Below are 24809 nucleotides of genomic sequence, written 5' to 3'. Positions count from 1 at the left end.
GATTCCCATCATGATGAGTTCAAGAAAAGGAATTTATTAAATTATTAAAAAAAAAAATGTCACCAATGCAACATCCGAAAAAAAAGATTCACAAAATCCTCTGTCCCATGTCTGAGCTTTTATAACTTTTGGAAGATTAATTTTGGTAATTAAGGCCTTATTTTTAGATTAATGACTTAAATACCTTTTAAGACTTTTTAAGAATCCACAGGATACCTGTACTACCATGACACTTACCAGCTATCTTATTTATTTTTTTTTTTTACCAAGAACTGTGTGTGTGCTACTGATTTTTAAATAAATGCATTTTAAGTGATGGATGTGCAAACTGTAAATCTCTGTGTGTTTGTGTGAACTGACCTTGCTTGACCACTTGCGTGCCTCATCGTGGAGCTGCCTGGCCGCCACCATCATGGGCTCGCTGAGCACCTCTCCAGCCTTCTGCTCCGGGAACTCCTCATCCTTCTCCTCAGGAGGCGGGGGCCGAGGCGGTGGCACCTCGCCCTCTGGCAAGGGGGGCTTTGGTGGCGCCTGCTCATCACTAACCTGGAAAATATGTGCAACGATAAACATATGTTACCTTTACATGTGTAGTTCAAGAACAAGGGGGAGGGGGGTGTGGCTTTTGGATACAACCGCTGTATGGTGCAAAAGTCACATAAAGTCAACACACACACGGGGCTTTAGAGTAACTTTACACCAGGCTGGATAGCGGAGTTTTGCTGCCCTCTCTGGTTGAAAAAATCAGGGCTGTTTCACGTCTGATGACATGATAACATGCTCTGTTGCACCTGTACTCACACCTAACAGTGATGTTACAGTGTCCTACAGTACAGTGACTGACTTAAATGCTTTGCATTTTGCTTCGCACTTATGCACAGCTTCACCTCTTTTAAATGTTGTATTTTCCTTACTTTTATGTATTTTATATACACTATTTTTAGCTTTATTTTTATTAATATTACCTCAATGGATTTATTTTCCATCTCCTGCATTCCTTGTACGAAAGGTGCTATACAAATAAAGTTTATTATTATTATTATTATTACAGCTGTACATCACTACAGCAGACTGAGAAGAGCAAAAATTTGCTGTCTAGTGGATGTTATCTGTGATACCATTTGGGTTTTGGTATAACTTCTTATGCTATACTGTTTGTCCCAATACTGCCATCTGTATAATACATCTGGTTGCTTTAAGGGGACCTATAATGCTTTTCCTTATTTTCTGTCATGTATATAGTGCTAGAATGGAGGGTGTTCATATTAAGCATGGCCAGTGTTGCACATAATGACAAACATATGTAAAAGTAATCTCTAAAAACAAAAACCTCAGCTTCAGTCTGATCTAAGTACTCTGTTTACACCCATTTTTTCTACTTTAGAGACAAACTGACATCAACTCCTGATGGATTTCTTTATATGGTCATCTGCTCCAAAACACTGCTACAAGTGTTTACATTACCTAATCTACACTACTGCATGTAGCATCAGGTTAAGGCCAGGGAAACATGTTATCTTGGTTGCTGATGTTGTTCATTTATCCCTGATTTTGGAGCATATTTCTGCTGGAACATGTCCACTTGTAAAGATCTTTTTGGTGATTTTTCACGGTAGAAAGTGAGGCTATTCATCGTTGGAGTAATTCCCTGATTTCAATGAAGGTGCAAAGATGATAAGATACAGAAGAGGCAGAAAATGCTGACCAATCAGAGCAGACTGGGTTTTTCAGGAGGGGGTTTAAGAGAGAGGTGTTAGACAGAATATTTCAGAACAAGTGTGAATACAGGAGATCCAGCACAGACAGTATGAGGAAAAAAATGTTTATGAGCATTAAACCTTCTATGTACCAAACATGTTTTGGTAGAAACTTTAAGTATATGTATGAACTTGAAAATGAGCAGAATAGTTCCCCTTAAAACTGAATTGCTCTTCAGGCTGACAGTGGGGACAGTGGGTCAATCTGTGGGGACCTGTCCATGGGCAGTCCCCTCACTCTGACATCTCTCCATGAATGCATGTGTATAGGTCCTGTTTGTACAGGTGGCTGTGTTTCGGGATTGTGTGTGTGATTACCTAATCTACACTACCACCCTTTCTTATATTATACTGACAACCCCAGATTAACCAGTTTTAATTCAGAGATGTTAAATTAAATATTATACATTAAATATTTATGACTAGGTAAACACCTGTGTGAGCGAGGTTTGATAAAATATGAATGACAGTGGACATACATCCCAACAACTGTCATCACATTTGAATCCTAATGTTGCTTAATACTGATTGAAGTGACAGTATGTGACATCACCCATTATCAACCAAGACCTGTCCACTTCAAACCAGTAAGAAAACACAAATACAAGTATTCAGGGTGTTGATTTCTTGGTAAAACAAGCCTGTGGTTTGAGGTTTGTTAACAGTTTATCCCATCTTAATCTTTCATGTAATCTCCAACAAAAAAAGAGAATATACACTCAGCAACACCCAGCTCCACAGCTGAGGGCTGCCCACTCTGACCAGCTTGACATATGAACAGCTCCACTGGAGCAGCTGGCAGTTCAAGGTCATTTCTATCAACGCTAATGAAAAATGACTTTTCCCGTCTACATTAATGCATTCATGTTTGGTGGTAAGAAGTGGCGGGTCATTTACCACGGATACTGTGGAGTATGTGTTTGAATGTGCTCACATGAAGCTGGTCCAGGTCCGGCGGTGGAGGAGGGAAGTCAGGTTCCTGAGGTTGGAAGGCTTCTCTCACTTTTCCGACTGCAGCCAGGATCCTCAGACACGAGTCCAAATAGGCCTTTTGTAGACCTTTGGAGGAGAAAGTGGAGCATAAATATGGATAATACAGTAAACAAACCTGCGCTGTATGGTATCTCGAACGTGTGTTTGTGAATTCCTGTACCTTTATCTTGTATATTCCCAGCCACTGCCTTAGCATCCATCACCATGGGTGAGATGGTGTGGGAGAGGATGTCTGACGCATGTTTCACCGTGTCTCTGAACCGCGGGTCTTCAGAGTTCTCAACTTCCCTCTTCGCCACCAACAGGACCCGATTAGCTCGTCTTGCTATGCTCGTTGCCCCAGCAACAAGCATTTGGGGCTGAACATTCGCCATGGCAACTCGGCACTTGTCAATGTCTTTCTTTATAGCCTCCTCAGAAGCATCCAACAGAGACTTGGTGTCAATGGCCTCGTCCACCAGACCTGAGACCACGCACACACACACACACAGAAATTAACCTTGAAATCTCATTTGCTGTGTGTTAATGTAGCTTGTTGCAGCTTGTTGTAACACTGCAACTACCCTGAAATGTAAAATTGTCAATAATTTAAGTAGCAAGAAATTCTAACCAGTGAGTCTCTCCACGTTGTCAATCCACTGGTTCTTCATGGTGTCAAAGTGTTCATATGCCGCTTTATTTCCAGGATTCTTCAACAAGATTCGAGCAGCACAGGTAACCTGGACAAAAACAAACGACTCAGACTCTGTATGCACGACTCTGACAGCTAAATTTTTCAGTGTGTTCTATTGTGCAACTCAGGGACAATAAAACAAACATTATCACCTGTGGTGTGAGCTCCCTGGCATGTTTCACAGCAGCATGTATCCCCTCTACTGTGCTCTTATTGGCTGTTCCCACAGCAGCAGCCTTCTCTGCGGTCGCCCCCAGCCGACCTGCGTGGGCCTCAAAGTTTCCTGCACGCTCTTCAAAAACCTACAACAAACATTAATACTGCTTTAGTGAGACTGCGGATGAAGTCATGTAGATGGAGCAGAATCTGTGCAGGTTTACTGACCTCCTCTCTGTTGGGGGCATCAGGAGGAGCAGTTGCAGCCACAGCCAGCAGTTTGATCGGGGTGGTGGTGTCACTGAAAACGTCAGATACTTCCTGGGTCATCACCTCCTGCATGTGCTGCCTCAGGTCCTGATGGAGGCAGAGAGAGTTGTATCAGTCCACTAGGTGGAGCACTGCACCAATACTTATGGTTATATTACTTAATAAGGGCCATGCATGCAAAACTTAAATATAGAGGAGTTTGTGTTTTGTATGGATGCACCCAAAGTGTCTACAGGTATCAACACTTAAATTTAATGCTTTTTAAGACCTTTTCAGGGTCTTTTTATTTTAAAGATTTTTTTTGGCCTTTGCCTTTATTTGAGATAGGACAGCCATAGTGTGAAAGGGGGAGAGAGAGGGGATGACTTGCAGCAAAGGGCCAAGACGAGAATCGAACCCGTGGCCCCTGCGGCGAGGACATAACCTCTATACATGGTGTGCCTGCTCTACCCACTTATCCAAAGGGCGCACCTTCAGGGTCATTTTTGAACAAATTTAAGACTATTTTTAGACTAGTCATCTTTTTCGAATTTAAGCAGTGCAGATCAGAATGAAGATAAATATGTAGGAATATGGTTATTAGAGTGAGTTAGGTTCATTTACTTTTGTTAACAGGCAAATGCAAGTATTTAGTCAAAAGACAGTATTATGTTCAAGGGTAGGTTTAAAGATTTATAACCTTAGATATATTGGCTATATATTTTGTGGAAAACTTTGTGACCTTCACTTCAATTAAAAGGTCCAGTGTGTGGGATTTAGGGTTCATATTGGAAGGAATGGAATATAATGTGATAAATATGTTTTCTTTTGTGTATAATGACCTAAAACAAGAACTGCGTTTTTGCAACCTTAGAATGATATGATACCTACACAGAGAGCCTCGTGAAACAATGAAATAAACAATGAAACCCTCCTGAACAATGAAAATTGGAGGAATTCTAACCGGGAGAAGTTTCAGTTGGTCTGTCTGCAATCCTTGCCAGTAGAGGCCACTAAATCTTAAACCCTGGTCCTTTAAAGTAATCCCTGTGGGTGTGAACAATGTTTGGCTGGACAGCTTAAGTTTTCTAATGACAGTGAATTCATTCATCAATGAATGTGTGTGTTTGTGAGACTGCTGAGCTACCTTAAGGCTATCCTGCAGTTGCGCGGCCGTAGCTCGAGCATGAGGAGCCTCAGCCTCGCCCCTGCCGGCCATGTCTGCCAAAGAATTCATTAGAGCCTCCGTTCGATCGCAGCGCCCAATCATATCCTGCCGATATGGGCCTAACAGGCCTCCTGCCAGCCTCTTCCCCTCTCCGACCATTCCTCTGATCGCTGCCTGACCTGACAGAGACACAGGGCATGAATCATTCTCACATCACATGTGCTTATTTCGACATGAAGCATCAGTTAATTGCAGCAAAGTGGTTTTTTTGTGTTTGTTGGTAACATAAGCAGCAGGAATGCTGGGGGTGAGAAATGACTATCTTCTCTAGCAAATAAGGGAAGTGGTTTATGCTGACTTTATAAAGTCTCTATGAAGTCATTATGTGATAAATATGTATAGTGTTTAGTTATATACTCTAAGAAAGCATATAGTGGGCAGGTACCTTCATTCCACTGCAGTATCTCACACTCTGCTCCCAAAGGGAAGCATGGGAGGAAACAGGAAACAATCAAACGACAAAACAGGGATACAGCAGCAGGCATCAGATAAAGTATTAAAACAATACAAAGCTTCCTAAATGACTCAGTAAGTGAAGTTAGTCATTCAATGATTCACTTGGGCATTTAAAGAAATCAGTCATCAGCACAGTCATCTCTGTACCACGTTCAGAAATTATAAAAATGACACACATTGCATCCTCCACATAGACCACAAACACCTCACATCTTCGCAGAGCTGCCAAAAGGAAAAAGTAGGTGCTGCTTTAACCATTTTTAAACACATCCATCCCCCACGCAGGTTGGCAAAAGGCATGTACAGTCAGAGCGTTTATTTCTGAACTGACACATCATCTCTCCCCAGAGCCATCACCCAAAACCCTGCTCACCAACTCCTCTGTCATCCACTCCGGGGTTGTTCACCCAGCGGAGGGCCTGCTCCATCTTGCCCTCCAAGGTGACGGCAGGTTTGGCCGGTCTCATGTTGGCCACGGCCCGATTGGTTTTGGACTGCAGGGTAAGCAGCGCTGCCCCGATCTGCTTTGCCAATGCACGGGCCTCTGGGCTGTCGCCTTTACCCCTGAGACAGCAACAGATACAGAGGCGATTAAAGGGGAAGCAAAGAGGTGTGATGTAGTGTTGAAATTCACTGTTAAATAGACTTCAACGCCACCAAATCTCTCACCAAACCCCTGTTAGACACCACCTTAAAGGGAAATACTGTCACCAAAGGCTGATGCCACTTTTTCATCTATTTTTGTCATCATTAATGATGACATTAATTATGAGGCCAGACACACAGTTAAAAAGTCTTGATTATTGGCTTGTTCTGGGTGCATATGTGTTTTTTTTTTATAGACACAAAGGTACAAGTTCTGATCGACAATAACTCTTTCGAAACAGTTCAAAGAAATATATATTAATTTCATTATTGAAGACAGATTTGAGGCAAGAGGAAATAAACATTATTTATTGGGCTGTACAAAATGGATTTTGTTTGTCCATTTTCTTTTTATATTTGAAGCTTCTATTGAGGTTTTCTAATGAAGCTTAAAATGCCTGCTGTCATATTTCAGGACATCATCAGCTAAAATTGATTAGCGAAGTGATTCATCTGAAAAATCAGTTAGTCTCTTTTTTTGTTATTAAATCAACTTTCTTTGATGAATAAATTTAATTTATGGCGCTGTTAGATTGCCTCATTCAAACAGTTTTTGACCGCAGCTAGAATATTGTTTTTTAAAGGTTAAGCACCAAAAATATGGATTGAAGCAGAATTTTTTGTTAAATGTGTTGTAAATTTTGGAAATGACCATATCTGATATGTTATGTTAACCAGAAACCAGAGAGGGACAGACGAGGTCACAGACACCTTGACCTTTGACCCATGAACACCAAACTCATGTCAGTTTTTCATTTAATTGAAGTGGACATGTGCAAAATTTGAAGAAATTCCCTCAAGTCATTCTTAAGATATCAAGTTCACTAGAATGGCATGGACAGGCGACGGGAAAAAACGAAACGTAATTCTGCCAGCCACAGCTATCACTGGCATGTGGGCAAAAAGAAAGCAGCGCAGTATTCAAAAATGTTATTTGAGAATTCAGATATTAACGTTACGAATGAGGCTTTGAAGATTCAAATGATTCTATACAGCCCTAATTATTTATATGTGTAGTGTTTCTCTGAAGTCAGTCCTTAGAAGACCTTACACTGTTCATAAATGTAAATAGCTACATGCTATTCCAAGAAATAAAAATGTATAATGGTCCCTAAACTCTCTCCCTGAATGACTGCAATCACATTTTTCTCCTTTAAAAGTTCGGATCCACAGTTTTTTTGTTGATCACAGCTGGGCCATTTGATTTACTCTGTCATATCTCTGCTTTCCTTTTTTGGTCAACACATGCCGTGGAGAAAATATATTCCTGTTGGTGACTCAACTTGTTGTGATTAACTGATCCCCAGTAACATTCAGTAAATTAACAGTTTTAGATCCAACAAAATGACCATCTGTGATTTATATATGAAAGTCAGTGGCATGAGCCTTGAATTGAGCTGTATTTTCATTTAAGGTCGACTCAGACGGTTACTGACCCTCCACATAAACACCACAGCACCATCTGTCCCCCACTATATTTAAAGAGAAACCTTATTGTAGGACTGATCCCCAGGGTTGACAGGCAACAACAAATTTTCCAGGCGGGTAAAATATGCCACCTATTGGTGGCATGAGGTTGCAGTTTGAGCCTAGAAGAAGAGTTTCTAAGAATTACATAAAGTCACAAACATCTCTGGCCATGCATGTGTCAGAAGAAGGAAAGCGTACTGTCTGCGTAGCTCAACCAGTCTGGCGGTGAGGCCTGCGATCTCACTGATGGAGCGCAGGATGTCGTCCCTCTCTTTGGGGTCTTCACATAGATCAGCGATGCGTTTGGCCTCTGCTAGAAGCGCTCTGATGTTCTCCTCCCCCTCAGGACCGCCGTTAGGATCGGCCAGCCAGGCCTAAAGAAATGCACATACATGGCTTCAGTTTTCATCTGATGAAATAAGCAACACAGATCGCTATCTACAGAATGGGAAAAGGTCAGTAGACGTTGTATATTTTAGGCAGCAAAGCTAAAACTCACGTTAGAACTCAATTATTCACTGAAAAGAAAATTAAACAGAGCAGAAGAAACAGAAAAAGTCGAAATCTGAAGTTGAGAGGAGGTTTCGTTCACTGCAGAGAGGGTTCACATGGATTACTGTGTTTTTGTTGTTTGATCTGACCTGCGCAGCATCCAGCCTCCTGGCAATGGCCTGCTTGGCATTGATTAGAGCCTCCAATCTGCGGGCAGCACCGTCCACTTTGCCAAATAACAAGTCTAAGCCCTGTGAGCACTGGCCTGCACGCTGCACACACCCCGGGGTCGGGCCCTGGCCTCTGCCATAAAACAAAAACACACACAGCTAACACTCTGTGTCAAAATACTTCACACAAACACAGGTGAGTGAAGAAAACACTTTAACTCACTTTCTCTCAAACAAACACACTACCTGGCTCGTAGATCTGCAATCTGGTCTGTCATTTGTCCCAGAGCCTTAGCGGTTGCCAGTATATCTTTTCTCTCCTTCCCAGCACACAGCTCTCCCACCTTACCGGCTTCGTCCAGTATCACACGCAGGGCAACCTCCCCGGGGTCTCCTGAGGACGACCACACATCACAGGATCACGCTGTGAAATTAGCATCTTAACTGACTGTTTTAGCAGGAAGCATAAAATATCCAGTTACCTGGTTGTCCATGGGGGTCTTTGAGCCAGCTTTTAGCTTGTGCCATCTTTGACTCAATCAAAGCCAGAGATCTCTTCAAAGCCTCCATGTCCTGAGGAAAGAGAAAACACAACATTGTGTATATCTCTGTCAAAACTGTTTCAAATTATAATGTACCGCTTTACATTATGGCAGACTGTAAATAAAGAGTTGTCAGTAATGACTTCAGCAGGTATTTTTTTTTATCAGTTTTAATGATTATATGCCAAAATAACCTCTGCGTTGCTTGTTTGTCAGCCCACAGTAGAGGAGGAGGGTGCCATTATTACATATTTTTCTTCTTGTCAACAAAGCCAATGAAAAGACTAAAACCATCAATGTGTTAGTTTCTTTCAAACTCCCCCATCCAGCCTGCTGCACTCAGTGCTAAACCATTTGTTACTAACAAATACGTAAACCTTTCAAAATAGTTTACAATGGAAGATATGGCCAAAATCTTCCACCACAGTTTATGCAATTTTATATCATAATGATGATATATATCAGGATAAAGTAATTTTTCTGTAATTCATTTAAGATATGGTTTGATAAAACCACACTATACATCATCATAATTTTCTTCTGTCATCTTTCAATTTTCTGAAAATAATTATTTTTAATCATTACAGTTTTCTGTACTTCTGTTCTTCACTCTCCTCCTTCATATCTGCTCAAAACATGTTACCTTGCTGGGCAGCTGGATCTCGTGATCACACAAGAAGATCACTCGAGAATCCAGCCCTGATTTTCTAATGAGGTAGAAATGGAATTGACGTATTACGGGTGGACACATTTGTACTATTGCACAGTTTATACCACTATATCGCTCAACCTTACTACAAAGTGTAGATCCAAAAAAAAAAAAAAATAACTGAGTATTGCAATTTTTTTTAGCAATAATAAATAGTACTTTTGTTGGGGACAACTTTCAGTTACGGATTAATACATATTTTCTGTGCAAATCATTATTTATAGCAGCAGGATGGTGTATATGGTTCAAAATAAATTGCTGGTGTTCAGCGTTCATGTTTATACTTTATTAGGCATTAGCAACACAACTTAACTTGTCAGTAGGAACAATTAACTGTTGGTTTTTTTTTCTTTTTGTGGTTTTTGTAGACAATAATTAAAAGATAAAATGTCTCCAGCCTTTTCCTTTAAAGTAAGCAATCCCAGAAATGTGTAATTATTGATGATTTACAAACATCTATAGCTGCATACCTTGCAAAGTTAGATTGTGTGCTGAGCCGTCATTAATACTGGTTACTGGGTTAGAAATGATACAGCCAAATGTGTCTTCAAAAGAAATACTTCACCCCCCTAAGTGACCATTTTAATGTTAATTACTCACCTAGTTTTAAACAGGATTTGTGAAGAAAATATTTCTTTGTTTTTCTCCTTGATGGTGAACAAGTAATCCAAAAAAGGCAAAAATTCTTATAGAGGAACACATTTGACAACAGCAAAACTATATTAAACATCTGTTTACAAACTCACAAAACTCATACAGTAACATCCAAGTCTTATTTATCCAGTCTTATGCTCAGTACTTATCAAACGCATGCATTTTTTGCTAAAACCTTTCCTTAATATGACTTACTATTTGAAACACTTCTGAACGAAAAACGTAGGTGCACTACTTGTTTGCGCAGAGGACTGTATGCAGAAGTTTTTTTTTTAAACAGTAACTGTTAAACGTCCCAAGAAAGAGATCACCTGAGCCACCTGAGGCTGAGAGGATAAAACAAACACTGCTGCCTGGAAAGGATCCATGTCCCTCAGGTGCAATCGCTTTGATTAATTAGATGGTGTGTGCTGCTTTCCTCCTTCTGTTCATTCCTTTGTACAGCAGCCTCAATGTGGGCATCCTGGAGGATCATTTTCTTTAATACTTAGATCTCCCTTGTTATTGCACATAACTTTGTTTTCTTGTTGCCCACAATCTCACACACACACACACGCACACACACACACACACACGCGCGTGCATGTATTTGGGAAATACTGAGCATGTGACTGGATATATGAGACTCAGATTTTACTGCACGAGTTGTGTGAGAGTTTTTGATATAGTTTTGCCTTTTACTTCATTTTCCTATTTTTTCCCTCTTTTTTTGGAGTCTTCTTTAGACATGGAGTCATGCCAGAAAAAAAAATGAATACAATGTTACACAGGGTAAGTAACTGACATACAAAATTTCATTGGGGGGGGGGGGGGGGGTCAAATATCACTTTCATAATACTTATTTCAATGTTTATTATCTGCAAAGAAACATGTATTTATTAACCATGAATGAAGTTGTCAATAACAACAATGTTTATGTTACAATTTCAGAAATTCTGCAAAGCCTAACTCATTAACCGATGTTGTTAAAAATAATAACTACTTATAAAAAAGGGGGAAATTAAACATTTATAGGAGGATTATCACCTCACATCTGAAGTGCCACAAACTCTTTCATTGCTTCATAATAGTTACCAAAAAAAAAAAAAGCCTTTTCCAGCTCGGAGGAAAATGAACCGCTTAAGTGGAAGCGATCAATAAAGTCCATCTATTATGGATGTGTCTGGACACCAACCAGCTCATTTCTATAATTCATGACCTGAGCGAAGGACTGTCATCCTGTACCAGCAGTTCCCCAACACACTGACAGTAAGTGCTTATCACAGCTCAAAGACAAGAGTATGCGGTATGTCCACAGCAAACACACACACACACACACACACACACAAACACAAACAGACAGATCATTGTCTGAGGTAGCTGTGTGCAGAGAAACATGCAGGGTTACAGGTTAGACTAGTGAAACAGATCTTTACCAGAAAATGATCTCATGGCACAACTGATGTGCCCAAAAAAACATTCACATCAGCAGTATGTCCTGCCCAAAAACAACATCTCACTATGCCACTAACACCTGTATCACACAGTAAACATCAGCAGCACAAGAAGTAAAAGATCATGACTAAACATGGATTAAATATCTAAGATTATTGGGTTTTTTTTTTTAAAAAAGTATTTAGTGTATAACTGTCATCTGTTTCAAGCCATTTGACTCAAATGGACATTTAAGGACAAACAGATGCACATGTAACAATATAGATCACGTCAGCTACAGTCAGTGGACTTAAACACATGACACACTTACTGTTAAAAACCAGCATGACAGAAATGTAAGCATGGGGACATACTTCCTTCACTCTCTCACACAGACACACTTGCATGCTGGAAACTGCAGAGGGGGAGAGAAACAGGCTTACCTTCTACAGGGAGGAAAAGAATGGAGGAGGAAGGTAAAGAAAGAAAAGAAAAAGAAAAACCAGGAGTTATACTACCAAGCAAAAAGAAAAAGTGGAGACAGAAAGTAAAGAGTGATTTTTTGTTTTTTTTGTAGAGAGATGCTCTCTGCAGCACCGAGGGGAGAGTGTGTGGCTATGTGTGTGCAAACAGGCACTCCAAAGCAAAAGTGATTCTCTAATTAAGGTATTCTTAACTCGTTTTTGGGGGGTTTAGGGTACAAAATGAAGAAACTCTGAAGTCAAATATGCAACACAGGTTTTACCTTATTGGCCCAGGCATCTTCATCCCACGTGGTGAGCTGTAAGACTCTTATGATCTCGTTGATTTCAGTGCTCATCTTTTCAAAGGTGAACCTTCTGTTCCTCTCTGCCTCCTCCAGGCCGGCACCTCGACTGCTCTTGGTTGCGACAAAAATCTTTATGGCTAAGGACAGCAATGAGTATTAATGATTACAGACATATAACAGGAGCATATATTCATTCCAAAAGATCTATCAGAATAATGCAAAACTTATTTTAATCACTTAAAGGGGACGTAGTATGTTCATTTTCAGGTTCATACTTGTATTTTGGGTTTAAACTAAAAAAAAAATTCATGCTGTAATAGTCAAAATACTTTATTTTCCTCATACTACAGGTTTATCACCATCAGTGACCCCATTTTTAATACTCCAATAACACTATCTTAAATATTATAAATATTGATTATAGCCACTTTAAGTTATTGTAAGGCCAAACTATGGGTTAGAACTTTTTTGACATTACCGACACACTGAATGTGCATGTTTGAGTGTGCAGCTGAAACAGCGTTCCTCTCTGTTGGTGCAGTGTACAGTATGAGAGACGCCTGCAGAGCAGCTAGCGGGCGATGTGTGTCTGTGTAGTCAGTCCGACATCCCCAGTAACTAATGACTGTAATTATTACCGTTGCCATAACAACTGTTGGATGCTCAGTGACCTGCGCCGTAGTTTTCCCACACTCACACACATAGTTCAACATACACACCTGATATAAGAACAGGCAACAGCTCTTTGACAGTGTTCATGGAGTTGATCAGCATCTGTCTGTGCTCTTGATGCGTCAGCTCCTGCTGCCTCTCCTCAATCATCTTTGACATTTTGGTCATCCCTGAAAGGAGAAATTCGAAGAAGAAGAAGAATTCATTGTCCTGTTAAAGTTAGAGGTTACCAAAACCAACCAGCAGGTAGAATGCAGCACATTTTCATGACTGTAGTGTTTGTTAGTATTAGCAGCACACTTTTAACTACACTCAAACAATCAGAGGCTGAGGGCATCCTGCAACGTTTTCACCAACTGAGTAGCTCCGACACATCCAAACAGATCATTACTTCACGAACGACTGATCTAGTACAATGACAGCATCAGTCAAGTGTGAGAAAACCTTGGCATCAGATTTCCTCCAGCTCATTATGCGGCAGCGCTCTGACAACAAAACTGACCTTTTACCTCTGATGATAAATAGCCTGTTTATGGTCGTGTTCTCCTGCCAGCGAAAAGATCTTCAATCACACTATCTTAGTGTCAGAGGAGCAGTCAGGAGTTCATTTAGTTTTTCATCAAGACAGATGGACCTTTAACCAACAGAACAGTCTAAAACAAAGGTTAATTGCACTGTGGGTTAGTGGAAACAGTGCCACAAATGCCAAATAGTGTGATGCATCTATGAAGAAAACCTTTCTGACGAAAGTATTAAGACAACTGTTGTTATCTATCCACCTTATTCCTAGCCCCACTTACCCTTGCGCAAATTATGTGCGTGACCTCCGGTGCTGAGCCGGAAGACGGTGTTTTCCAACGGTCCCGGTACTGAACGGTACGCTAATCCTCTTTTGCAGAGCGATTGTAAAATAAAACGTGAAAAACAATCTATTCCAACTCTAACAGCATTACAGGATGTTACCTCAGCTGTCTCTAGCTGTGCTTAAAAATGTTCACTCACCCACTCACTACTCTCTACGTAGTGTATATTAAATACTGAACTATATTGGGAGTAACCAAACGAGATTTCGGACACTACGCTGGAATTTTCTTCCTCCAGAAACACACAACCACATTGTATTGTGGTATACAGGAGTTATGTAAATGTAGGGTATACCATACATCATATACGTTATCCGGTATTTTGTAGTTCACTTTATAGAAGATGGAATTAACTGCTGACAATTGAAACACTACTACAAAATTGCAAACACACTATATAGTGCACTATTTCCGTGATATAGGGAATGTTTTCGAACACAGCTTTTGACTGGCGTCTCAAACATGGTCTCAAAGGATAGGCTGTTTGCCTTTTAACAGACTGCATTAGCCGTTAACTTGCCTTGCTATGCTAACATAACAGAGGCCAAGCTAACTAACAGTAAACATCTACTCCTTCTCAAAGATGATTTCTTAAGGCTCCTAAAACACACTAACACATACGACGAACATTTTTAATAATTCTGTGTTGATTCTAGCTCCATGTAAAGTGAATAAACGTAATGCTTTCACAGCTAATGCTCCACTTGTCTGCCTTAATGATAATGATTAATAAGAGAGAAGTACTGTAAATTGTTAGCCTAATAACGTTAGCCGACATTCACTACCTAGATGACTAAACTCTTAATTCAAAATCTGCTGCTGAGTCTATTTTATAACAGGAAGGTTTCTAATGTAGCAGAGAATGTAGCCAAACAGGGAAGAAACTAAATAAAATTTAAATGCAAAATACATTTTATGTCATTACGGGACAATCCAGTATCAGTATGGATGGCAGTGGCACTCTGTAGTCTTTGGTGCTAACCTGTTCCTCTCCGAAGGTTAACTGTACTGTTGGCTGCAGTGTTGCCAACTCGTCTGTAAGGGAAGTAGCTGTTGGCTCTCCCAAAACTAGATAGAAGTAGGTAGATGACATAATCAACTAATTTGCATAATATGACATTCTCAGAGAGGCAAAATTAATAGAAAAGGATAACCAGGTAGTTTACAAACTATAACATTAGCTAACATTAACATTATTTTTTTTCTTTTCTTTTTTAGTGACCTAATGAATGTAGAGCGAAACAAAAAACGTGGACTTGTAGCTTATATTTGGCCAGAGGAACGAGGAGAGGGACAAGAAACAGACTGAGTGTGTGAGTGAGACTGACTGACACAGAGTGAACCGTGTGAGGGATTTACAAAAAAAGAGGATAAACGAAAACATAACATATCTGCTGTTACTGTACAAAATCATCGTCTGTGATTGGTCGTAAGCTGTGCACGCGTGATTCGTTTGCAGGGCAGGCCGCCCTCAGAGCGGTCACAGAGTCCGCTGCAGGTTGGGACTGTGGGGCTGCTGGTCAGACTGGCTGCATGAGCGCTGTGTGAGTGTCGAGGAGACGGCAGTCGCCCTCGCTGTACTTGGTTTTTGTGAGCTCGGTTGTAACGTGAACGGCAGAATGGGATATGTTCGATGCTTTGTCAACACAATCATTCCCCAGATGACCAGAAAAAGTCGCTAGATTTGTCGCTGGTCGCTTTTGACTAATTAAGTCGCCAAGGAGGTCTGAAAAGTCGCTAGATATAGCGACAAAGTCGCCAAGTTGGCAACACTGCCAGGCTGCCTGTTCAACACTGTTGTTGAAGCTACACTTTTAGGTTAGCTTGGTTGTTAGCTTACAGACATGGACAGGTCAACAGGTACCAGAGCTCTGCACGGACATTTTAGAACAGGATGAATTAATGTCAGTTAAATATCTGTAAAAAACAAAGCTGTATTTGTTGAATTCAGGGCAAATGACTTCCATTAAGAAGATTAGCAGATTAGCATCCAAAGAGAGTCAATGCAATACGCTAGCTTACTGTAACTTCCGCTATTTCACCGGCAGTTGCACACATAATAAGGTAGATACAGTTCAATGATTATATACGAGGATTATAAAGTGGAAAGAGCATGTTCTTGCTTTAACTTATCATGGATTACCTGTTGTGTGCCTAATGTAATGATTATAATCACACCATAAGCCTTGCTTTCACTATGCCATTCTGTCTGCCATTGGGTATGATCTCCTGGGAAAATTAAAGGTCGATTTATAGCAAAAGGCATCAACTATTGAGCAACCACAACAGTAAGAGGATAGCACATTTGTTTTCCACAGAAGCTATTAGTAGCTATCCCTGGTTACCAATGAGTGTCAACAGCTCCCCAACAGTGAAGCCAAAACATCTCGATTACTCCCTGGTGGCTGGCTGTAGTATATATCCTAAATGCTGCAGTCTCCATGTTAGCAGATGGGACATAAGCAAAACTAAAAGACCAATGTACAATAAAAAAAAAAAAATCCCCAAAGATGGTTTCTGCCATTTGAGGTTGGTCCTATCACCCTCATGTTTCTTCAAGTGTTAATTTTTCTGATAAAATTGTTATTTGATGCTACATAAAGGGGTTTTAGCTGTGTGTACCAGTCGGTGTCCTTGTGATCACTGGCGCTGCTCGCAGTTAGTTGAATAGGTGTATGGATGGGAACGCTATATGGCAGAGATCACTACTGCACAGACTCTGGCTCCAATCGACGTCATCAGGTCAAGATGGCAGCAGCTGTATTTGGGATATTTTGGCTTAATTTTTCTTGTGTGAGACAGACACCACGTGTTCTCCATCTTTATATACAGTCAGTGCCGTGAAAACATACCAATTTTCAAAGATTTTATATCTTTGAAAATTGCTGAAAAAATGTCACTCACAATTTGATCTCTCGCAACATTAAGCCCTGTTTGATTCTGAATCAAGACCTTTGTTGCATGCTCCTACTCTCCCCTACAGTTTCACACTTTTGCTACCATCAACTATTGAATAAATACATAAATGCTCAAGATAAGCTTTAAATATTCTCATGAAAATGCCTACAACACAGTTTAAGGTCAGTTTTGGTTGCACGAAGCTTCACCACAAAAGGGACATAAGAACTGAGTGAACTGAATAGCAGCTTTAAAGGCTTTATTTTAAAGGAAAGCTCCTGCTGACCTGGTCCCAGGTTCTTGGTGTATGTGATGAGGTCCTCCATGGTTTCCACCACTTCAGCGACTGTCAGATACTCTAGGATACCTTTACACACTCGAATGATTTTACGCACCTAAAACACATAATCACAAGCAGATATTCAGACATAAAACAACAGCTGATTGTAATGATTACAGACAAACTTCTTTACTGTGAGAACAAAATTCAGTGTGTGCATGAGCTTTTTTTAGACAGCGTTGAAGTCCTGTTGTTTGTGTGGTGTGTGTGTGGTTGCGTGTTTGTGTTGGTGTGTGTTCCCTACAGTCTTGTGATGTGCATCTTGTGACTGTGAGAAGCTGCTCTTTCAAAAAATGAGGCTAGTGATGAGACACGGTGAGCATTATCACGTGCCCAATGAGATTCCACTTATGGGGCTGCCATCAAACACACACACAGACACAAACCACGCACACAGCTACATACCATATCCTCACACACATACACACAGCAGCAGCCACACACACAAACACACACCCTGAGTTATGACAGAGGGAAGTCATTTGATCTCGGTGATTAGATCTGGCTGCATTTGAGACTCCATTACAGACTCGTTCTAAGCTGAGTTCCTCCTTCCTCTGTGCAGCTATATAAAGCTTTATTTCCCTGAAAGATACCACACCTCTGAAGTAAGAGTGTTTCTCAGGTCACAAGCACAAATATAAGGAGGCAAATACACACACACACACACGCACAGACACACACACACACACACCTCTGCCTCATCAAATGTAAGGAGCAGGTCGGACGTTCCAGACAGAATCCCTCTGGATCCATCGATCAGGTAATCTCGTGCAGGAACAGAGTATGGATCTGCCTTTAGCATCTGGGCCGCCTGGACGAGCTTCGAGCTCGAGTTCTCCACCCTGAAAACACACAGCGGCACATGTACCAATCACAGGAATTTATCGCCTTGTAAATCGAATGGATCAGATCTCATGTGTAGAAAAGAAAACCATCTGCCGCTTGCTTAAAGAAGCTGCTGTTCTGGTCACAAGAGACCGTTATAACGAGCGCACACACGGGGAAGTGGACCACATTTGGGGAGATTTTTGTTTAGTTCTGCAGTTGAAAGTTCGTCTCATCTGAGCAGTTTGGCAGCTTTAAATGTCCTGTAGTTAAATCTGAGTGTGTTGTGTTTGAAATAATGTCACTTTTCATGTTTAAAAATCTGCCAATTTCTCGTTATTTTCTTATGTGAATTTCCTTTTCTTTTTAGAGATCAATGATCAGCTTAAGCTGAAGATGGATTTTAAGAGCACTTGAATAAAGCCCTCCTCTTTCTGACCCCCATTGGTCAGGGTATCAATGGCTGCTGGTTCATCTATATTTAGGCTGGTTCACATTCCCACACGCCCCTTTCTAAGCCCTGTGAGTGAGATTTATGGTGTAGTCCCCCCGTGTGTATGTGTGAGTGGGCCTGAGAGAGCAGTGTGTGGACCTGCTGGACCCTTTTCTTAATACTGAAAAATTAATTGGACATTGAAAAACGAGCACCAACAGAGAAGAAAATCAGGGAGAGAACATACTGAAAACTGATGATATCAAGCACACAGTAAAAGCATAAAATGCAACACATTCAGGCGTGCAAACGCAACCAGATGTCTCCGTCCTAGGATTGCTGAGTAGCAGCTCTCAGCCGGCACCCAGAGTTCACGTCCGCTCTTTGGATGCAAGCTGGAAAACAACAAACAGCCTCTCAGCGGTCTGGATGCAGGGAGCCGGACGGTCGCCCAGGCTCGTCCTCAGAAGTGGCTCTTTGTTGCAGCTGGGAACGCAGCCATGTTTCCTGACATTAAATCGTCTGGAATCCTCTTTTTAACAAGTTCTCTGTCTACTGACTCAGATAAAATGGATCGCTTCCATAATTTTTGTCACTGGGTGTTTCTGTGGGCGAGAGACAGACAGGCGGAGCTAAACAAAGAAACAAGTGCTTTCTCCTGCACACTGCTTCAGAGACAGACTTACTTAATGAACGCAGGAGGCATGTCTCTCTTCATCACCTGGTCCTCAGTGGTTTGAACAGTCTCCTTCCCCACCTGCAACACACACACGCATGCACGCACACGCACACGCACACGCACACACACACACACACACACACACACACACACACACACACACACACAGGTGGACCATTTATTTTATTATCATTAGCTGCAGCAGGACAGGAAATACTCTTCAAGTAGGTGAGCGCTATTAATAGTCTGAAGGGTGAACGGGTGTGTATCAATTCACACCTATTTCAACCACGCGTGCATGTCATAGCTTTCAAGCTTCCAGGGGAGGCAGCTCGGGCTCTGGTCTGTTATTGTACATGAGGGCAGGTCGGGGGAAAGACGTTTGTGCGGCTCTACTGGAGTTCTGAAGAGTCATCAGTACAACATTAACGATGTAGAAAATGTTTGCTGGGAGCATAATCATTTTACAAATTGAATCAGGCACAAATGATATCCGGGAGCTGGTGAATGTAAATGTACAGACTTTCTTTTTACTGAACAAATAGAACTTGACAGTCGTAACTGTGAGTATTGATTTTTCTGTTAGAGTTGCTTGATTTTTCCCTCCACCTGTGTCCCATAGTGTTTTCTTCTGAATGTGGTTCAAAATAAAAATATTTTCAAGCCCCTTTACATTTTTTTCAATGCATTATATTTTTAACCATTGTATTCAACGTACTGTATTCTTTTTATTATTCAAGGTCGCCTATTAACATCGGGCAAAGGGACCACTGATGAGAACTAGCTCTTAAGCTATCTCAGGTGCATTTAGATTTCTTTGAATGTGGATTAATCTGCATTGTCCCTTCTTAAATATATAAATAAATGACCTTGACTGAATTTTTTGTAGATTTGGTTGCACTCACTCCACAAATACGTAAACATATGACTTTCAATTAATTAACATGCAACAATTAATCAATTCTTAACAACAAAATTAACGCTTAACTAATTTAATAATCCCTTTAAATTTTTCATAAAAAGGTCAAAATTATCTGATTCAAGCTTCTCAAGAGCAAATATTTTCTGGTTTCTCTACCCCTCTGTGACAGTAAACTGAACATCTTTTTGGCTGAGGACAAAACAAGACATTTGAGGACATTATCTTCGGCTTCCAGAAAAACTGATCGACATTTTCCACCATTTTCTTACATTTTATAGACCAAACAACTAATCAATCAACCAATCAATCAAAAAAACAATCAGATCAATCAACAACAAAAATAAGCCCTAAGTGACAAACAAAACTGCACATCCATGTCCTGCTGTGCATGATGTTGCATTAAGACAATAGCCGTTCATATTCTGTTTATTGCAAGGAAACATTATCACTTCCACGACTGGGTGATTTCAATACGAATCACCATTTTTGCAATAAATGCATAACTCAACTGAATATACACAGAAGGTCACAATAAGTAACACATTTGCACACACACTCACACACACACACACATCTTAACACACAGATTCACTGCAGGGTGACATTGCTGACTTCTGCTGCAGATGTTGTTGATGCAGCTGGCTGAATGTCTCCAAAACACTGGCTCACATGCACAAAACACACCCTACAACACACACACACACACACACACACACACACACACACACACACACACACACACACACACACACACACACACACACACACACACACACACACTTGAGATGCAATTACAGTGAGATGATGACATCAGTCTCTTGCTACTGCGTCGATGAAAGTCCGTTAATAGGCTTTCTGGCTCCAGAGACTCTGGAGGCGGGCATCACACAACGCCTTCAAACAACACGGCTTCACCTACAAAACACTGAACCTCTTTGCAATTACAGACATTTATGCTGCTCACTGCAATTATTGTCATCCACTAAAATATAGCAACAGAACCAATTTCAATCATGTTTTTCAGCTCTTTTTTGTGCATAATTTGAAATCACACCCTCCTCCAGCAGCTCTCCCCTCTCCGTCCTAAGCCCCCCCTTACAGACGACCAAGGCATATTACAGGTGTGCATTACAGACTGGGAGTCCATTTCCAGATCCGCTGGCTGCTCTCCTCTTGGCAATTTGGTCCACAACAGCCGTAAGTGAGGCAGAGGATATACTGTGAGTCGAGGCTCTAGTCCACATTAGCTGGTTAAACATGAACTTGAAGCAGCAAGCCCATGCTGGAATAGCAACATTGATTCAGGAATGAAGGGACTCGCATGAGCATCTGTATTAGCAGAATAGCCAATAAGAACGCCTTCTGTCTGAAACAACTTGTGATTGGCTAATATCTCCTGTCATGGGCTAGATTTTCTGAAGCCTGAAAACAGAGCAAAGAGGACCTGCATAAGTCTATCTTTTCTCTCAGTTCACTTGAATTACAATATGCTCAATATTTGTTATGGGATTTTTGCCCAAAGATACCAAAATTAAACTACCTACCCCACCTTTAAAATCACAGTCAGTGGTGTGCCATAGAAACATGAAATCACGTCCCATCATTGTATTCATATGTAACCAAAGACTAAATAAAGATGAACGATGTCCCCACACTTACTTCCACTATGCTTACGTGAGGTTAAAAAATCCAAGTTATGAGAGTTGCCATCTTGCAAGGGTGATGTCAATAAGAGCTGGATTCTGCGGTGGGGGAGATCCCACCAAAACACCCGTCCGAACAATCACAAGCAGCTCCATTGAATGTGAGCGCATGGATTGACTAACATGGAAGGGCAGGCTCTATCACCTATGCTTTTCACTTGAAAAGTTACAATTTGGGGGAGCTGTCATGTTGTCCATCTTTATATACAGTCTATGTGTGTAACTGATGTATGCAACAAAACAAAACCCATCAAAATCAAGTCTTTAAGCTTGAATTTGCAACTAAATACCGGTAAACTTTAATCTGAAATTCTACACTTAATTACAAAAAAGATACTGACAATGTGTATTGAGGGCATTAAATGTACTTTGGAATAATTCTATCCTATATATTCAAATGTACTTTGATATTTTACTTGAATCACCTTCCTCATCTTTTTAACTTAACAGAGCTAATCTGTATGGTACTGCAGTGCTGTATGAATGAATGTTCAAAAACACAATGAAAATATCTAAAGCCTAAAATGCTTCTTAGCAAATTTCCTTGTTTGAGAAATGCAGGGAGATTCCCAACTCTAAAATGTGAGGAATGCAGCTCTACAAGTCGAGCGCTCTCTGATGAAACCCTCCGGACGAACTCAGCAAGTCACATCAGGTGACTGATCAAAGAGCTGTGTGTGCACCAGAGTTTCCTGTAAGCAGCAAAGCTTGGCCGTTCAATACATAATTAATGAGAAGTTAAGTGGTTTGGTGGACACACTGACAGTGTGATGTGTGTGTGGTTGTAAAGTGTGAAAGGTGTGACTGCTTCAGCAGGAAACAGACAGCTGCCAATCAAACCTGACACAATACAATTAGTGTTCTCTTACACCCCCAGACATCAGCTCTTATGCAGATTTCAAACTCTTTTTTTTTTTACAAGTTTAGTTTATGGATTTCATGTAATAGTCCAGTCCAATCGAAGACTGGTGGCGAAATTCAGCTGCTGCAAGTAATTATTAATAAGTATTTTGATTTTTTTAAATGTATTTATCAAAAAAGTAATAATGACTTCTAACATGATGACTGAATTCTGAATACTCCAAAAAGTTGAAGTATTCAAAATTCAGACTGTTAAAGCAGTAGCGCAAGACATTTACATTTAAATTATTGTCAATTACATATGAAACCTGGTCACATAATGCTAATTAAAAATATCAGCGCCAGGGAAACCTCTCTGTATCTCTCAGCAGAGTTTTTATTTATCTAATATAGGTTAAATGTGTTTCGTTTTTGTCACTTTTTTCTTTTTGGCTCTGTTTTTCTTACTGCTTCATCTGTGTGCTTCATATGTTATAAGCATGTGTCGACTGTGTTTATGTAATTATTCTCACTGCAAGCCCCACTGCCAGGGTGGGGAGATGAAAGTTCTGCATTTAGGCTTTAAGAAATAAAGAAAAGCCATACCTATACATATGTGAACCTGTAATCAAAGCAAATATTTGGTACCTTTAAGCTGCAAAATGTGTTTATTTGGCCACTTAGTGCAGAGTAAGAAAAAAAAAATGCATATTTGACATGTTATGGCAAAAGTTGTTGGGTTGTAGCTAACGTGTCAGCAAACAATTGCTGATTAACATATCCAGAAGCAACATTAGCAATTATTCTGTGTTTTGATTGTGTCCATCTGATGAATGTTACTCCAATATTTACTCTTTTTTAGCTTTATTTTGGTCTTTACCATCTCCCGACAGAAATATCTGGTCCTAAAGCTGCTAAATACTTCCAATCCTAATATTTCCAACAGCTAGTTGCTAACTTTGTCTTTCTGTTGTTTTGTGCTGAGCAGGTACACAGTGAATCTAAAAACAGCTGCCTGCTGCTGCTGGAAACAAAGCTGACGAGCTCTGTAAGAGTGAACAAAAACATGTCAAACGACCCTCAAGGTCATAAAACCAGCACAATGAACTGAAAGACGCTAAAACAATAGATTCGTTTAGTGCAGCTTGAAAGGCTAAATTTCTTACTGGACTGTAAATCACATGATTAACAGGGTGGAATTAATCAGCATTCTGGCAAACAATGAACAAATGTATCAAATGAGCATTTCATTATCTGATAACACAATAAAAATAATATAATTCTGCTTAATGATATGAGCCAGGAGTAGATTTAAGGCAGACTGAGAAGCAGAGGGGAAGTGTGGACACACAGCCGGAAACCAAGACTCGTTGTAGGCCTGCCAACGAACAAGAAGGGATGGCTCATAGTTACATGGTAGAGCCGACTGAGGACAGTTGGTGTGTGTGTGTGTGTGTGTGTGTGTGTGTGTGTGTGTACAGTATAAGGGGGGTGGAGATGGGAGGGCGGACGATGAGGCTTGGCAGCGTCTGGTCTGGAGACGCCAGAGACACTTTCCCTCCCTCACAGGGCTCCAGCGACTGACTGAAAGTGGCTATTTCTCCTCCTCTCTCCATCCCTCCTCTTCTCTCCTCATCCTGCATCACTCCGTTCGATAGTTTCAGGTGGCAGTCTCGCTCCTTGCATCCCTCCTCTCCCTCTCCTTCTCTCTCTCCAGTGTGTGGTTACTTCACTCAACAGTAAATCTATTTATTCCTTCCTCCCCCTCCCCCAGACATACTCAGGATCTATGTTGACTCCTTCAGGAGCAGATACTTCACAAACACCACCGAGGCGGCTCTCAGTCATCAGCACAACTTTAGCAAGCTCACACTTTCAACCAAACACACCAACAGCATCCTTCAGATCTTTAGTCGAATCAGCGCCAACCCACACACAACCTCTGACAGATTGAGACTGACACCATCTTCTGTGTGTGTCTACATTTCTCAGTGACCTAGATTTTAAGTTTACCCCCCACAGCCAGCCCACCCTGGACGGGGTTAACAGTGTAATTGTATCAGAGTGCAGTGGGACTCTTGTGTGGTGGCCTGTATACTGTGTTATATCTTAGCTCAAACTGCAAAAGTGTAGGTATGATTCAGCTTTCTAAAATAAAGCATATGTGCTCAGAATATTTGGGTTTCAGGTGTCATTTACATCCAATTAAGATTATCTGCCCGGCAACCAACCAGCACTGATTTTACAAGCTGTTG

At 40.8% G+C, this 24809-nt stretch overlaps 1 protein-coding gene across 7 annotated transcripts in view; it reads right to left on the bottom strand.

Annotated features, from left to right (window-relative positions):
- Nucleotides 1–24809, bottom strand: part of LOC121954668 (vinculin-like) — a 35152-nt gene that overhangs the window by 5881 nt on the left and 4462 nt on the right. For 2 of the 7 annotated variants that reach the window (XM_042502320.1, XM_042502324.1), the window contains exons 2-20: nucleotides 19097–19167; nucleotides 17844–17994; nucleotides 17096–17204; nucleotides 13096–13218; nucleotides 12353–12513; nucleotides 12051–12053; nucleotides 8772–8862; nucleotides 8536–8683; nucleotides 8269–8422; nucleotides 7826–8001; nucleotides 7648–7746; nucleotides 5886–6076; nucleotides 4976–5175; nucleotides 3808–3936; nucleotides 3576–3725; nucleotides 3361–3469; nucleotides 2911–3213; nucleotides 2692–2816; nucleotides 361–546 (exon numbers count right to left, since the gene is read on the bottom strand). In XM_042502320.1, the coding sequence (XP_042358254.1) occupies nucleotides 361–546; nucleotides 2692–2816; nucleotides 2911–3213; nucleotides 3361–3469; nucleotides 3576–3725; nucleotides 3808–3936; nucleotides 4976–5175; nucleotides 5886–6076; nucleotides 7648–7746; nucleotides 7826–8001; nucleotides 8269–8422; nucleotides 8536–8683; nucleotides 8772–8862; nucleotides 12051–12053; nucleotides 12353–12513; nucleotides 13096–13218; nucleotides 17096–17204; nucleotides 17844–17994; nucleotides 19097–19167 (2679 nt within the window). The remainder of the gene's footprint in view (nucleotides 1–360; nucleotides 547–2691; nucleotides 2817–2910; nucleotides 3214–3360; nucleotides 3470–3575; nucleotides 3726–3807; nucleotides 3937–4975; nucleotides 5176–5885; nucleotides 6077–7647; nucleotides 7747–7825; nucleotides 8002–8268; nucleotides 8423–8535; nucleotides 8684–8771; nucleotides 8863–12050; nucleotides 12054–12352; nucleotides 12514–13095; nucleotides 13219–17095; nucleotides 17205–17843; nucleotides 17995–19096; nucleotides 19168–24809) is intronic. The other 5 variants (XM_042502322.1, XM_042502325.1, XM_042502323.1 and 2 more) reach the window with 3 other exon arrangements.

The sequence above is a fragment of the Plectropomus leopardus genome, chromosome 15 (genome assembly GCF_008729295.1).
Source record: "Plectropomus leopardus isolate mb chromosome 15, YSFRI_Pleo_2.0, whole genome shotgun sequence".
In the NCBI taxonomy this organism is placed as follows: Eukaryota; Metazoa; Chordata; class Actinopteri; order Perciformes; family Serranidae; genus Plectropomus; species Plectropomus leopardus.
The sequence above is the reverse complement of the archived record's forward strand: the minus strand, read 5'-3'. Positions and strand labels throughout refer to the sequence as shown.